The 16,380-nt window shown below is 46.0% G+C and overlaps 1 protein-coding gene across 1 annotated transcript in view; it reads right to left on the minus strand.

The window, feature by feature from the left end:
- Positions 1-9,806, minus strand: part of Lim3 (Lim3 homeobox protein) — a 144,411-nt gene extending 134,605 nt beyond the window's left edge. The window contains exon 1 of the mRNA XM_084584754.1: positions 9,725-9,806. Coding sequence (XP_084440880.1) covers positions 9,725-9,806 — 82 coding nt within the window. The remainder of the gene's footprint in view (positions 1-9,724) is intronic.
- Positions 9,807-16,380: the final 6,574 nt, after the last annotated feature.

A 16,380-nucleotide genomic window follows, 5' to 3' on the forward strand; every position in this document is an offset into this window, starting at 1 on the left:
AAAACAATCATTTATAAGGTTGTTTACTTGGTTTTATGGCATTGCACGTTTATAAAGTGTCGTCGCTCACATTTTTTATTCGTCGAATACGGATACGTATTTCGCATTTGGTGAACTAGAAGAAAATGGCAGGATTCTGGAGACAATGCCACCCACAGCGACGCCATTTTAAGAGTATTTAATGAGGGAAAGCCCAATCAGCGATTATCCAAACGCGCGTTTTTTGCAAACGCTAATTCTAACTATTGCGAAAATTTAAAAAGTGGCCTCCCCATCACTGAAGACAACTGTAATTTTCCAATAGTGCTGATTCAAGTCAAACATTAAATATTTGAAGCTAATTTTAGTTACCTAAAGGCTTCTCATTATCATCACTTACTATCGGTGTTAAGAGTTTACGGGGTGCTAGTGAACGGGAAAAAAAGATTATTTAAGCGCAGTCACATGACCCAGTCACCTGAACTGTGCAAAGGCATGAGGAGGGGAGGGGGGATGATAAACCCTAGCCTCAGGTACCAAAACAAACATGGTACTAGAATGCGATATGCGATATATATATATATATATATATATATATATATATATATATATATATATATATATATATATATATATATATATATATACGAGGCCAAGGAAAGCATTGGGGATTGTACTTTGTCTTTTTTTTTACTTCAATAACGTAAATTAGTAATGTAATCTGTTTAGGGGAAAGATAATTAAACACAAAGTAGAAGAACAAACAACGTGCCGATGGTGGGAACCGAACCCACGACCTCCGAATATCGCGTCCGGTGCTCTTCCAACTGAGCTACATCGCCGCTGTCTCCCCTGCTACTTTCTGGGGTATTAATGGGGCCTGTATACGAACCTTGAAAGTGTTCACCAGCGCCACCCTCAACCATAGCGGTGGACGTAGAACATCCTGTGTTACCGTCAGCGTCACGCAGAAAGTGATCAAGAGCGAGGGTGAAAGCTGGGCTGTAACCCTCTTACGCTACCTATGGCTTCAAGACTGCCAGAACCAAGACTCCCGTAAGCTACAAGCAGATAAATGAAGAGGAAATGAGGGTGCTCGTTATAATACATGAAGAAAAGAAGCCAACATTCGGCGAGGCCAAGGAAAGCATTGGGGATTGTACTTTGTCTTTTTTTTTCTTTTTTTACTTTAATAACGTAAATTAATAATGTAATCTGTTTAGGGGAAAGATAATTAAACACAAAGTAGAAGAAAAAATAACGTGCCGATGGCGGGAACCGAACCCCCGACCTCCGAATATCGCGTCCGGTGCTCTTCTCTTCGGTATATATATATATATATATATATATATATATATATATATATATATATATATATATATATATATATATATATGTCATGCGCCTACGCTCCGTGCAGAGCGCCACACTTAGATTCAACTTGATCTTTGACACACGTGCCACAAGAACTATGTAGCTATTTCTCGGCTGTGCTCCAGTAGTCACTTCTCTCTGCTCCTGCCGACATGAGGAAAAGAAGGTCACACAGCACGTGTACCAACCATTGAGTGCGGTCACTGACTGGCGTCATTACACGCGCAACACAATCGAGCGATCTCAAATCGCAAGATAAAGTATAGAAAAAAAAATTGATTGAAATGCCAGTAATGGCCAGCTACAAATCTCGAAGTCCAACCAAACTTCCATTTATTTACGAGAATTTACTTAACCGGCATACGCGATTCACATACTTCATGACATCTGGCAGCATTGGTGTTACCACGAGAGCCATACTCTTTATTATCAAACTTAATTTTTTTTTTAATTTACTAGTAGGATTTCTCAGTTCACAACTCGAGCCAACGTTTTTGCAAGGGAACTTGTCTTCGTTTGGGCCATTTGTCAGAAAGTTGGCTCGACTTGCGAACTGAGCCTCTCCCTCTACCTTTGTTCAGTGCTCTTTCATACTGTGTAGCCATCTTAATTTTTGTTCTATCCTAGTAGGATTCCCTGAAACTATAAAAAACACTCTGCGAAGGGAATGGCAACCGGCGAAGGTTACGCTGTATAGTGCTCTTTTATCAACCAAATCGTAATGAAGAAAAGAGCTAGACAGGTGGTATCAAAATAATTAGTTTACCGTAGCTAACGCATCGTCCCTCTAGACACTGTGGACACCTAATAGTCATGTTAAGGAATTGAAGCAACCAGAAAAGAAGGGTGCTGTCATAATAATTGGCATGGCACAAAGGGCAGGACACAATCTCTGGCATGAAAGGTTGTGTGCTGTTTCCCAGCACTTTCAGCTAATAAAGCAGATATCGACCAGTTGGTGGATATTAACGTGCCTGTAACTACACATTATTCCTTAATAGAGCCGTAAAGAGTGAAGCTGGTGCTGAAAAAACTCATATTAATCAATTTAGTGCACGTATAAATTAGGTCCAACCAAAAAATGTTTTAATGGTGAGTCTGAGAAGGTAAAGACCGCCTGCTGCGTATCTGAAGAAAAACGAGCGGGCAGGTAATCTTGTAGAAAATCACATTCACGGCCTTATCTTATTTTACATTTCTTAAATCCAGCAACCGGTGCAGCCGCAGTATTGGCATTGTTTTAGGCACTCTCATTTCAAATTTCTCTAGGGAAAAATGTAGAAAGTTTGAGTTAAATCTTCTTGAAATAATAATAGCTTCTTTCTAAGGCATTTCGGCCTTACTGAGCAAAGAGTATTCAAAAAAAAATATCAGGCAACATTTAATTTTTTCGAATAAGCAACTATGTTAAATATATAAAATTTGTGGGCTCCCAATCTAAAAAAAAAAAAGAAACAACATAAATGTGTTTACGCGAAATACGTTTCGCCTAGGAGTTATAAAAAATTTATAAAATGACCAATAGCAATACTTTAACGGCAAATATGATAAATGCATCGGCTAAAGGAATATTGCTTTGACCTGCTAGTGTAAAAGAGATTGAAAAGCATTCGAAGTAGTAGGACACCGTGAAGGGAAAAAAATGAGGGGGGGGGGGGGGGGGGGGTTAAACGCGACAATGTAGCAAGCTACCCTCGCTAAGTGGGGGCCAAACCACTGGTGCCCATTATCTATAGCACTTGTGTAGTGCTATGAAGTAAAGTGAAAGTCACATTAACTTCATTATACTGCCTTAATATGGTACTTCACAGATCATACAAAATTTTAAGTCTGATGCGTTACAAGGACTAGATAAATATCAAGATAAATCGCATGCACAACTTTTTCTATCTGGAAGGACTTTTTTTTTCCATGTCGAAAGGTAGCAGATGAAACAGCATGAATTCTAACACCAAACTTGATTAAGAAATATTCAAAAAATAGTGGAGTAAAATTTAGAAATAAAAATTTAATTGCTAACGGAAATTTATTCAGAAATCAAGGGAACAAGCTTCCTTCAACAACGAAATAGCATATTTCGCAATCCTCGCCTCAAAAAACATGGTACCCGACTTTACCAAAAGTGCGCTTAATTTAGTAACAGCGCAAGTACAGTGAGCCGCCTGCTTTTACTAGCCTCGGCGATTGAAATAGTCAACGTACGTTTATGGGCTCAGATATTCTTTTTTAAAGAAATAAAATTTACTGCATAGCTCACCTCTTTTGTTCGTAATGGGCGCTTAACATTCTAAAGCTCCGCAGCTGTACGTGTGCTGTGAAAGAGAGCTTTACACAGGGATGTGGAGTAATTTCGACAAACTATGGTTCTTTTTTATCCCACGCTGTCAAATAGAAAGCACACGAGCCTGTTTTCACTCGACCGCCATCGAAATGTGGCTGCCGCAACCACACTAAACCCCATATCTTGGGCCCACCAACCTAGCGTCGTATAGACACTAAAGAAAGTTGCCGGGAAAAGACCCTTTTCTTTCTTTCTTTTTTTTTTTTTTTTTGTAGGGGATGTAGAACCCGTCACCTGTTATGGTCCCACTACAGAGGAAAATGTAAAAAAAAAAGTGGGGAAAGGATGAGGGGGAAGAGGCTGGAAACGGAGTCGGTAGCGCTGCTTGTGCTGGCTAGAAAAGATTTTATGCTTTGTTTTCTCAATAGAGACGCAGCAAGTCGTGATGGCAATTAGGAAACTTCGGCTACCTCAACACAGCCGGTCGCTTTCCACATATTACTGAAGCAGGAGTAACGCGCAAACCCCGCCCAGAACAGAAGTCACTGGCGTGAGCTAGAGGATGATTCCTTTGGTCGAAACAAAGAAAACGCAGAAGGAGCAAAAGCTCAAAAAGGCGCACAAATTCACGGCTGAACAGAGTCAGACACAAGAGCGAAAATATAGCAAGAGGAAAACGTGCGACTAAGCACAGTGCCACAAGGCAGAAGCAGGGGAAGGAATGCGCCGAAATAAAGAGCAGCGGCGGCGTAAAATAAAAACAAAAATGAAGCAAAGACGCCAAACGTGGAACAAGGGACGACAAAACAGCTCTCACCCGTTCACCTTCATGAATTATTCATGGCGCACGCGCGCAGCGCTCCACCAGCACTCGCTGCAGCGCACATCTCTAAGCAAATAGCGCAGCGGCGGCGGGTGCGAGCGCGCAACCCACATCCTCGCAAAACTTCAAAGTGCTGCTCGCGAGCTTGCCAGATCGCGCACAGCCGGAGCCCACACGGCGCGATACGATAAAAACAATGAGAGGTGAGAGCGAGACGAAAAAGAACGTAGCAAGGGGTTGCTGAGAGCGGCTCACGCATACGCACCCTGCTCAAGGAGCACAGCAGCAGAACGAGAGGAGACCGGGTTTGTATCCCTTTTATCCGTCGTGCATTCGTCTTGGCGCGAGCAGTGAGTCCCCGCCCTTTTCCTATACCTCCTCGTTTTTTTTTTCTTTGTTTCTTTTCTCTTTTTCTTTTTTTGTACATTCTGCAGAGACGCGCACGTTCGCCTCTTCGTTTTCGGCATTCCTCAGTCACCTCCTTCTCGCGTTATGCAGGGTTAGAAAGGGCACCCGACCCCCGCGTGCCCCCAGTTAGGTCTCCCGAGGAACTAAGGAAGGGAGGGAAGCGGCGGATAGACATGGCGAAGAAGGAGTCCGTCTCTCCATCCTTCCTGCGCCATACAACGTCTCGGCGCGGCCGCCAAACGGCGTGCCCGGAGAGCGAGGTTACAGGCGATGCGCCCATCGCGAGGGCGCTTCGATGAAAAGGCCAAACGCTGGCGCGGCCGTTCCATTGCTTCCAAGTGGGCCGTGCAGCGCGTATATATACATACGCACGCTTTGCCCTGAATAATACAACCGAATTGTGAGCGTGCGCGCACGCATTGTCTGCTTGCCGGTTGGCGCACTTTTGCCTCCGTTGTGTTTCGTTCGCATCTCTTCCTTTCGCTCGCTTCCCTACCCCTCGAGCTCTGGAAGTTCGTGCGGAGTATAAAAAAAAAAAAAAGAAAAACGAATGCTTGAAATCAACAAGGAAGGAAGCGATGCATCCCAAATCCGACTCGCGAGCGTCAGTCAAGAACAGAAGCTCTCTTTGTTTATAGACTTGAAGACTATCTTCGTTTTCTCTCTCCAACAATTCGATTTGGCATCGAGAAGAAAAATTCGTAACGGCGCTGCACGTGCGTCGAATGACGTCGAGTTTGACACTTCAGCGTCCAAGGCGAAGGCATAAGGCAACGCAATGAATTCTAAATGTGAATAGCTTTTGTTCTATGTGCATGAGCGGCGGAATAAAATTCGGATGTCGGTCTGATGGAGAAGAGGCATCAGAAAGACACTTTGTTCAATATGTAGACGCCTATACAGGCAAGCCTGCTGCGGGGACAACGAGACGGGATCGAATAAATTTCAAAAAAAAAAAAAGATATATATGCAGCGAGGAAGCAAAAAAATATAGCGAGGCAGTGAAGTAAGGTTCATTTGACGACTGAACGACCGATTAAAGTGCTTATGCTCTCAAGAATGTCTGGCACATTCTCGTCGATGACGTCGTTCTAGTCAGACTGGCCCTATTTGTACTACCATTCGGGAGGGCGTCGTTTACCACGTCCGTCACTGGAGAATGTGCCAGACTCACCCCCTCTTTCTCTTTTTTCCCGGACATACCAGAAAAATGAATAACGGAATTTTACGAATGTACTGTAACTGACCGTGCATGGCATCTCTTATGGTAGCTGTCTTGTTGGGCCTACTACCGATTTACAGTAAGGAAAGCTGATGACACATAGATCCCTTCTCCGGCTTAGTTTCTAATTTTTTTTTTGCCTCTTAATTTTTTCGGGTTTGTTCATTCGGAGAGGAACACATATTTACCACTTCTAGCAGTAAGTTTACTAATTTTTCGATCGTTAAGCGTGCGTTTCCTTCTGCGATCCGTAGGTTAAAAAAAAAACGGCAAAGACAGGAATATGGAGCACGTTCAATGACGATGACTCACTGGGAGCAGAAGCTGCCTCTTGTAGAAGTACCCGTGCATTAAGTGTGACTCTTTTGAGCATTCTTTCTGTTAATCCTTCATTCTACAGCTTGTTAAAAGTGTATACAGTGGGTCCCTGCAGGGACTTCTGAAATCGCATACATGCATACGTCAACGCGCTCACTCTCTGTCTCTCTCTCACACACACACGCGCACGCTTGCACACACACAGTAGATAAACATGAAAGTGTATTTACCAAAAAAAGCAATAAAATATGTTAAAGGAGGCTAATAGCTTCACAGCATAAAAATCGAGCTTTAGTGCAATGTTGTGCAGTCTGGAAACAAGCTCGCGCATCTTCTCGCAATATATCGATTGGAATAACGCAGCATGAGGTTCGTACTCACGCCCCTTCCCCCCCCTCTCATATTCGTCAGTGTGTGTGTGTGTGTGTGTGTGTGTGTGTGTGTGTGTGTGTGTGTGTGTGTGTGTGTGTGTGTGTGTGTGTGTGTGTGTGTGTGTGTGTGTGTGTGTGTGTGTGTGTGTGTGTGTGTGTGTGTGTGTGTGTGTGTGTGTGTGTGTGTGTGTGTGTGTGTGTGTGTGTGTGTGTGTGTGTGTGTGTGTGTGTGTGCGCGCGCGTCCGTGTGCACAAATGGATTTCATATTCGTACCCATGCCCCCTCCCCCTCCCTCCACATACATACACAAACACAGCCCATTTAATTTTCTCCCTCCACCTTCCCGGCTGTTTTCGTGGTGTGAGCAGTGTTCTCGTTGGGAATTTCTACAGAGTACAGCATATCACCATGGGCCCCTGCCGACAAAAAAAAAAAAGGGTGGCTACGTGCCTGCGCAGTATATTAGGGCATTTCAGTTCACTTTCAAGCACCATACTATGACCCTCAATGGCCTGCTGTCCTGTAAATCTGTGCTGTTTGCCAAAAAAATGTGTGTCAAGGTGTTTCTTTTTTAATACGTAAAATGGTGCGAAGAAGGTGCTGCAGAGTGTCTTTGCTTTTCAAATGCAAATATTTAAGAAGCCCACCATCGTAGAGCGTAACTTCATTCTCTTGTTTATGTTAGTATGTGTGGGGGGTAGGGGAGTGTAGTAGAAACCTGTCCTTATGAAGTAGTAAACGCGAAGGCAGCGCAGATAGAGTAGGAGACCTTTATCTTTATGAATCCTCCATGTAGACTGGCAAACGAGCAAATACGGGCTCGTTGCTACACAGCATAAATTCGCTCGAGCCCTAGTGTTGAATATTTCTATGCATGTATTTAGTTCCTCACAACTTCATCATGAAATTACTGCAAAACTTTAAACTATTTATAAATATTAGGTGCAGTAATATACGTGCATTCCTCTTAGTCTTTAGCTACATTCAGCCGTTGAAGGGGAATAATAATGGAAACCATGTTTCACGAATCGTAAAGCTTTTCGGGAAAGTTTCACGCTGAGTCAAACAGTGATGTGAGGAGGACTATAATAAAGAAAAATCACCAATCACAATACGTAATTACGTGTCCATTCGTAATACACTTCATGAATATATGCCATGAGGGATGCCGAGAGGTAAACATTTTGGGTTCCGTGGAATTACAGCTAAATACATAAACGTTCGAGGAAGTATTTTCACTGCACGGCTTCAGATCGCCAAGCCAAATTACCTGGCTGAAAATACGCCCCGCAACAGCATTACAGGAGCAGACGGAGGCATTCATATCGAAGTTTAGGCAGGTGCTATTGTTTTCGGAAAGGAGGGGGGGGGGGGGGGTCGAGGAAGGAAGGGGTCGGTGGTTGGAGGGAGTGACTGAGATTTTTTTTCTGCGAGACTAAACATACATAAAACAGATAAAACATTAATTCGCATCTATCGAGGAGCACCAGAGACTCGACTTAGCAATTGGATGGCATATAAATATTGCCCATCAGCGACTTGTAAACCCTCCATGAGGTCTAGAACATTGAAGCCATCGAGCGTCGAAAACCGACGGCAGGCATTTGCCCTGTTCTCGATAGACTTCGGTAAAAGCTTTGCAACAGACGACATGCAGGAGAAAGTGCAGAGCAAGAAGCAACATTTCATGTAGAGTATTTGGTTTGCCAAGCAGTGCTGTGCATCAATGAGACCGGCATGAACAATGCACACTAGCGTGCTGCTGATTATTGAAGCAGAAGTTTTTCTGCATAGTTGCTCGGACGTACATAGCAACTTCCCTTATCCGTTTGAGACTGCCGGATCATACTTTTATGCGTGTCTGCATCTCAATTTGTGGTTAATCGCAGTAACTAGTACTCACAAACTAACTATCGTGCTGCTGCACAGAATGGTGCCGCCCAGTGACCGTTGCTCATTACCCCGCAGAGCAAGGCACAAAGCTAGCCACTGTTTCAAAGAGTGGCGCCAGGAATCTCGTCACTGCAGCAGAAGTAAATGATTCAGGCCGAGTGCAGCCACCGACCGAGGCTGGAAAGAACATCACTTACCTCTTCGCGATGTCCAGTCTAGAAAGGTCACTAGGGATAAAGCGGTTTTACCAAATGCTACGGCTCGAAAGCAGCTGCGTCCTGCTCAGGGGCGCACCAACCGTTTATGCGGACCTCGCGGCAATTCTCTGCTCTTTTCTTAAGAACCTTTCTCTTTCCCCGTCCCTCTTTTCCCCCTTTCGGGAAGAAGCCGGCTCTCAGTCTGGGATCTACAAAGGCTCTGTGCCCTTTTCGTCTAGCGTCCAGATTTTGTCATAACTAAATTTACATCCCGTAAAATTTGCTCCGTTTCCCCGCAATTACGTCCTCACTAGAGCGACTGGCCACGACAGCCGGCAGCCTCGTTTCGCTAATTTAATAAGTCAAACGAAGAACGATAATCCTTTTTCCCGTTCCGAGCCTCTTTTCTGGCAAGGGTGTCCTAACTACTCCACTCCCCTCCGTTCTCGCCCTTCCTCAACTGCCCTCACTTTTCCTCCTTCGCGCGCCCTTCGCTTCGGTCTCGTCCTCCTGTTTTCCGCTCTGGAATGCCAGTTTGAAGTCGGAGTAAAGTTGTGATGACAGCACATGGCAAAAGAATCATAATCTGCCTAAGTGCGGCAGTGACATAGGTTGCACAAGAAGCAGCAACTGAGCCCTTTAGGAGCAGACGCTTTCACCGCCAGGATGCGAAGTCGCGGGTGCGCTCTAGTGTCGCATCGCAGTCGCGCTTCGCAGCCAGCGGCAGGCACTGGGCGGCAGGAAGTGAGTTGCAGTTTTCCAATTTGTCGCCATTTGTCCGCCAAGTCGCTAGGATCGCACGGGTCAAATGCATCAGCAAGGCGTGCCGACCGCGCGAAATAAGAAGAGGTCCTGACCTTCGAGTGCCTTGTTCCGCGACAGCAGGGCCAGAAGCATGTCCCGGTTGTGGTCGGCGGTCACCATGCTCGTGGCGCTCATGCTGGCTGGGGGCAGCCGCCGAGTTCGGACGTGTCGCCGGCGGCCGTAGGGAGCGCGCGAGAGCGCGCCCGCTTTTTTTAATTTGGCTAAGTGCGCCAACCGGCCTCTCCGCGCCAATAAAAAGCCCGCCAAATGGCCGCAAAGAGTCGACGCAGAGGGGAATCCGCCCGTCTGCTGCCAGGCGACGCAGACAGCTCGCAGCGCTGGCGAGCGCGCGCCGGCACGGTCGTCGCAGCGCTCCGCTGCCGACGCCCTTTCCCGCGCCGCAGTTCCCTTTCTCCCGGTTCGCTCATACGGGAAGGCAGCCTTTTCTCCCCACGGCTCGAATTCCCGGCATTCCCCTGCCGTCCAGGGCGAAAAAAAAAAGGAGGCGACGCAGGGTTCCTCACCGCGGTTCTAGGAAAGAGAGATCCCCATGGGGGAGGGCGCGAAAAAGACGCAAAGCGAAGGCGGGGCTTGACGAAGACGGCGCGAGCGCCTGGGGAGCCTGGGTCGACCAATGGGCGGCCGGAGACCCGCCAGGAGTGGCGGCTCGGGTTCTAACTCTGCGCGGGGGATGCAAGGGAGGAGGCTGAGTGGAATGGGGAGACCACGGCGACGCGGAGGGTAGCGCGACGCGCTGGGAATCGACGATGCCGTGCGTCGGCGGCGTACGTCTGTTGTCGAAGCGCGCTTTCCTGGTCTCTCACTCGCGGGATCTTTTGATTCGGGCTCAACCTCCGACAGTAATTCCCCGTGCGTTTTCTCAGGCCATGCTTTTTGCCTTCCGTGCTTTCATCTTGGTTTCATTTTATTGTCTCCCGCTATTTCGCGTCAAGGGTTCGCCAAGTCGCTCGGCTGGTCGGCCGGCAGCTCTTTCCACGTGTGATTACAGGCCGAGATTGGTGCTTCCGCTTCGAGCGACGCAAAGAAGCCGAAACTCCCTCTTCTCCTTTCTTTCCTTGGCTTCGAGTGCTTAGGTATTTTCTTTTTGCTTCCCTCGTGTTTCTCAGCTCCCTGAATACACGGCATTGAGATCGGTAAGGATCACCAATATCAAACCTATAGCCGGCTTTTCCAGGTGAGTCGAGTAAACACGCCAGCGGCCGGTACACGCTTACGTCCCTTCAGAAGTACGCCTATTTGTTGACTCAGTCGACGCGAGTGCTAGTTAGCGTGAGCCCTTTTTTTTTTTTTTCAGAAACAGCGAGAGGATATAAGACATACATAACATCACTTAAAAGTAAAACTTTGGAGATCAGCATGCTCTTTGAAGCATGTTATTGAAAGCGAATGCTTTTCTAATGCTTTTTCTAGCTCCTTTAACCGTGGCCCCGTGGTCTTTCTGAACAGTGACCAAAAGGGCTTAAACTGAAAAACATTTATCCACGTCAGGTGCATAACGATGGACAGAATTCTTTTTTAGATAGTAATTTGAACTAAAAATTGCCTGTTGTACTTATTTTTTCTATGAGATCAATTGCAAGCAGTCATTCTGGGTAAAAGCATATCAACATAATCAACGAGCATAATATTGAGTAATGCTTATCTGAGCAGTAGTGGTAAAGTGATAATTATGAACGGGCATTACGGGCATTATTCTATAGCACAGTGACTCGTTAATGATCTGCCAGCGCTTCTCATTGGTTGCTCCCCGACTGTCGCATAAAAAGGCTTAATTTGGGTTTTGCGCATAAATCTAGTGCTCACGACGAGAGAAAAATTGGTCCTCACTACCACCAGGTCGTTCCATCTTGTCTTCTGAAGGTGATCTGCAGCTAAGCGACTGCGCGGTGCCGGTGCTCGGCAGGCGTTCCAGGAGCTTTTGGAGTCACTTGAGACCATGTTTGATATGCTGTGGATCGGACGGCCACATTCGGCCGTCTAAGCTTTCTGACTAAATTTTTGATCAAGCGCAGAGGCGACTAGAAAGCTCTCGACAAAGGCTGTGTCTTTTACCCATTTCTAAAGTCAAGCACAGCACAGCAAGGGGGACAAAAGGCGGTACAAGATGCCCTCATATGTTTCACTCCTGGCCTTAGGGCTGATATCAGCCCTTTTATCCAGACTTACTGGCTTGCTCTATCCAAACGTAAGTCCAATATTTCAGCGAAAGAGAGGGAAAAAAACTAATCAGAAGTCTTCTGACGTATATAGAGGAGGAGAAAGAACGCCTAACCTTCCGCGAAGGAGGTCAGGCTCGAATCGTCAGTGAACACAGTAAAGGCGGGGCCCCCAAATGGCCTCCCGACCAAGAACAAGGCGAAGCGGGCTCCCTGCAAGCAGCTCCGGCCAAGGAGTGGCGACAACTACGCGAAACAGGTCTCCTCACCACGCAGGGACAGAGGGGGCAGCAAGGGTCGAGAGCCATTGGCTTCTCGAGAACAGCAAGTCTTTTCGCGCCTCTAACTTGTCCCGCATAATAACGACGCCAAGCAGTCGCCACCAGGGACACGCACTTTCGAAGACGAAGATAAAAGAAACGTTAAGTTCCTCCTTTTTCTAAAAAGACAGTTATAAAAATAGTTCGACCATAACTGTGTGGTGTTTGTTTTAGGAAACGCACCGTATACAGGCAAATTCTTTGGGTTGCTTTCAAATTACAAGTGTTTGCAAGAAGGAAGGGAAAAGAGACATTTGAAAAGGCTACTTCTCCAAAAAAAATAAAAAAAAATCGCAATGGTGTTCTTGTGCAAATGCTGCCTATAAACGTTGGCAGCCTGAACGTGTATGCGTGTGAATTCATTTATCTTTGAGAAACCTAGCACACGAATACCTAGCAATCGCCTAGCTGTGCTAACCAGCGATACCTTTTTACCGCGTTCGTAGGCAAAAGTGCTCGCGTCAAAATCGGCGCCTACACAGACTTTTGGTGTTGCATTGTTGCCTGCGCATCTTAGCCTCTGTGCACGTGGAGGAGGGGTGGTCCTAGCAGCGAAGTAAACGTTTGGCAGCGGACACCTGCTGAAGAGCTCAGTGAATTATTCAGCTAACTGTCGTTCAAGTGATGCATCAGGGAAAAGAACATGGCTTTCTCTGTGGGAGGTGTAGCCAAAGTTGCCTGCACATGAATAGCGACCGCCAATAGTTGTGTCTCTACTCAACTCAGTAAATTTGTGTGTATGTTTTCGGATTTAGAATACTGCATGCGGGAATTCTTCAGAACTATGCTTAAACCATAGGTTAGGTTAGCCGCAGTTGTCACCGTAATAATGCATCGTCTTATTTATATAAGGCAGCGTTCTTACAATGGATTTTCTTGCGGCAGGTACAATGTACTAATTGCCGCAATTGTTGGCATTAGGTACCCATTAGCCATGTGGCAGGATTATTGCTAAAGTTATTATTCACGAGATCATTGAACGGTTAGGTTAAGGCGTTTGCAGGCATATTCTAGCCATGAAGTTTCAAAGTCTCCTTGCACTGAAAACAGTTACGTCGGAAAATAGCAGTGTGTGGTTTGGGGAGCAGGACAGGAAACACTCCGGCGCACCCAGTCCCCCATTCCACTTTGTTCCGGTGTCTCTAGCCGAGCAACTTGCAACGGCAGCGCTGGTACATCAGCAACATGACAAAAGTGGACTCATTTAGAGATATCAAGGTTAAGCTTCGAAGCTTCCAGCCACCATTATAGTGTGTTCTAAAAGAAGCGAAATTAAACGCGCATATTCTTAAAAGGGCACCGGCTTTCTTTTGAGCGTTTCTTTGAGAGTCCTGCTTATAGAGAAGTTTCTTATTAACTGCAGAGACCTGGAGAGTCCAGGAAAAACTTTCCTCCCTTGTCTCACGAAGAATCGTCGAACGAGAAGGAAGAACTCGCTCGCGTGTTCTGTTCATCAGTAGCCGAACGTCGGGCCATCTTAATTCAACAAGAGCAAATGATGTGGAGCTAGCGCACACACTCGCTTTCATTTCTGGGCCGAACTGCTATCTAAAACGACATCAGCAAACGGAGAGCGCTTACCTTAAATTAAAGACAGACGGAATCAATTTCGAAAGCCGAGCGAATGTCCACGGTTGGTCGTGCGACCGGCGCAGCGTGCGCTATTTGTCTAGCTGCGGTTCCCTTCCGCGGAAGTCACAAAGGACGCCATCTGCGACTGAAGAGAACGATGATTGGCTCGCGCTCATCAGAAAATCCCCCAATCACCATCATGGAAGAAAGGTACTGGAAAGAAATGCCGAATGGGTGATCAGCGTCATTATTAGCTTAGATTTTAGCATCATCTTGTGTTTCTGAGATGATGTAAAGGGGGCGGTAATCTTTCTGAGCATCCCGTGACACTTCGGGCCCTGTGTCGGACAACTTCAGAAGGGGGAAAAAAAAAGTAAGGTGGCTCAGAAGAATTGGATCCTTGTTTGGTATTACGTGAAGCGGATACAGCTTTTTCGGTAAAAAAATGTGTCCTCGAAACTAGAATTGAGAAACTCGTGTCGGGAAAAAAAATACGCATGTGACTTCGTATCAAAATTCTGACTATTAAAAATAAACTTTAAAAAATATCAAATAAAATCAGGGAATATAAGGCGATGTTTAAAATGATATCGCGTCTACTATTAAGGCGAAGCTAATGTGCCATCCTAAATATTTGAAACGCACCTGCAGCCCAAACTTGAATGCCACTAGACTTTGTCGTTCAATTGCTTTTGTAACGCGGTAAAATGTTCAGATTATTTTCATTTTCCATTAGAAAGTGGGATCTGCATTCTCGTGTCTGCTTCCGAAAATGCTCCCGACAGTGTAATGTGCTCTCTCCCTGTGTTTGGGAGCGATAGCTCTTAGGCAAAGGTTCCAGAGAATTAGCAGTAGCAGGTTTTTGTAAACAAAAAGTGTTCGACAGTGAACACAAAACACAGTTACCTGCATAATTTGTCCGCTGCCGCGCCCGGGCTGTAAAAAACAAAAAAAAACAAAAAACAGCTAGGCTTCACCGGAAAGAAAAAAAAATGCAAGAAACGGCGAAGAAGGAAAACGCAATCTATAAAACAGCCCCGGCATTCCTGGCAGGGACGTAAACGAAAGACACTGCTTTCTTAATTGCCCATCTGTCCATCCCATCGCTCGAAACTGGCGAAGAATCGCCATGGTCAGTTTGAAACGGTGCGCAGTTTTTTTTTTTCTACGCTTTCGACATACCTGAATGTCAGTCCGACTACTGACCGGCATTTCACCGTAGCGTCTATATCCTAAGTTTTTGCTATGATTCATGCTAGATCGCACGTTTAGAAACATTATACCGTGTATGTCTTGCCCTGCAGGCAAAACCCTGCGAACGTTCTGCAAGTACTGCGACGCGTCGCATGGCCTCCCTTACACCACACGCCCCACAATACATCTTTCGTCCTACCAAAAGCCCCTTCAAGAGACGAAGGAGCTGCATGACTTGCTTCTGAAAACAAACAAGCTGTGTTCTCAACGGCGGCCACATCAAGTGAGCACCAAAGCACTGGTATCTCAATTGAACCTTATCCACTGAAAAAGTCCCCTATAGCGTCTCCTCTTTTGTCGGCACAATCCCTCCTGGATTGCCGAGGCATTGGTCTGCATGGGCTGTGTATGCAACGAACACGCCGTTCTGTTTATCAAAAACTTGCTCTCGCTCACTACTTTCAGGATGTTTCGGCCCTCATTTACAGCACCTAGCTGGTACGTTTTGAGCAGCCCCTGTCTGAAGCTTAGTATGAGCGAGAAACAACTCACGTAGAGCAGGCACTGACGATCGCGACGTTCCTTACCACGCCCAATGATAGGTGGATCAACATTCGCGGAGGGTTAATTGTGGACTTCGTGAACCGTGGACTACAGCCTGTGTTTTACAATTCGGCTGAAGCAGACACGAATCGACACATCGCGGCGTACATCAGCAGCGAAGCATGTAACGTCATACACTCGTTGTAACACTACTAAATAGTTCCCAAGTTACTGACAATGCGAGTAATACACACAAAACATGACATAAAGTTAGTGACAAATTTGCGCACATTACAGCACATTGGCTGAACCTGCTGCTCGACGACCTCATGCACCTGAAGGTATTAGAAGAGGTTCATAAAACGTACAGGAAAATAATCAAATACACGAAAAACACACGTGTAGTCGCTGCTGCGCTCCAACCAGAGCAGCAAATCAGAGAAAATTTTGCAACACTAAAACTCCCAGAAAGACGATATGGGCGGCCTCATCCTCTCACTGCAAAGCCAAAAACAAGGAAACAGTGCAGGGGACTGTAATCCCGGCAGATGGGAAAAATATTTTTAAAAAATGCTAAGATTTCATGAAATTTTACAGTTCCAGTTAGGGCGCTCGATTATTGAATCCAAGGACGTGGAATCGAATCTCGGCCGCGGTGGCAGCTTTTCGATGAGGCGAAAAGCAAGATTCCCGTGTACTGAACAGTGTCAGTGAAAGTTAAATTTGCCGAAATTTCAAGAGCTCTGTGGCGTCACTCGTAGCCTGGGGCGTTAAACTCTGTAAACCAAACCATGTTGAAGGGCTTCATTTTCCTGAAATAAAACAGAAGTTCCCAATCGGAGCTCTCCTTATGGCTAATTGGGTACACGTCCGGAAGATAACCGAAACAAGATAACCGGAGAA

Source organism: Amblyomma maculatum, chromosome 1, assembly GCF_055883805.1.
Source record: "Amblyomma maculatum isolate TAMU_Amacu chromosome 1, ASM5588380v1, whole genome shotgun sequence".
Lineage (NCBI taxonomy): Eukaryota > Metazoa > Arthropoda > Arachnida > Ixodida > Ixodidae > Amblyomma > Amblyomma maculatum.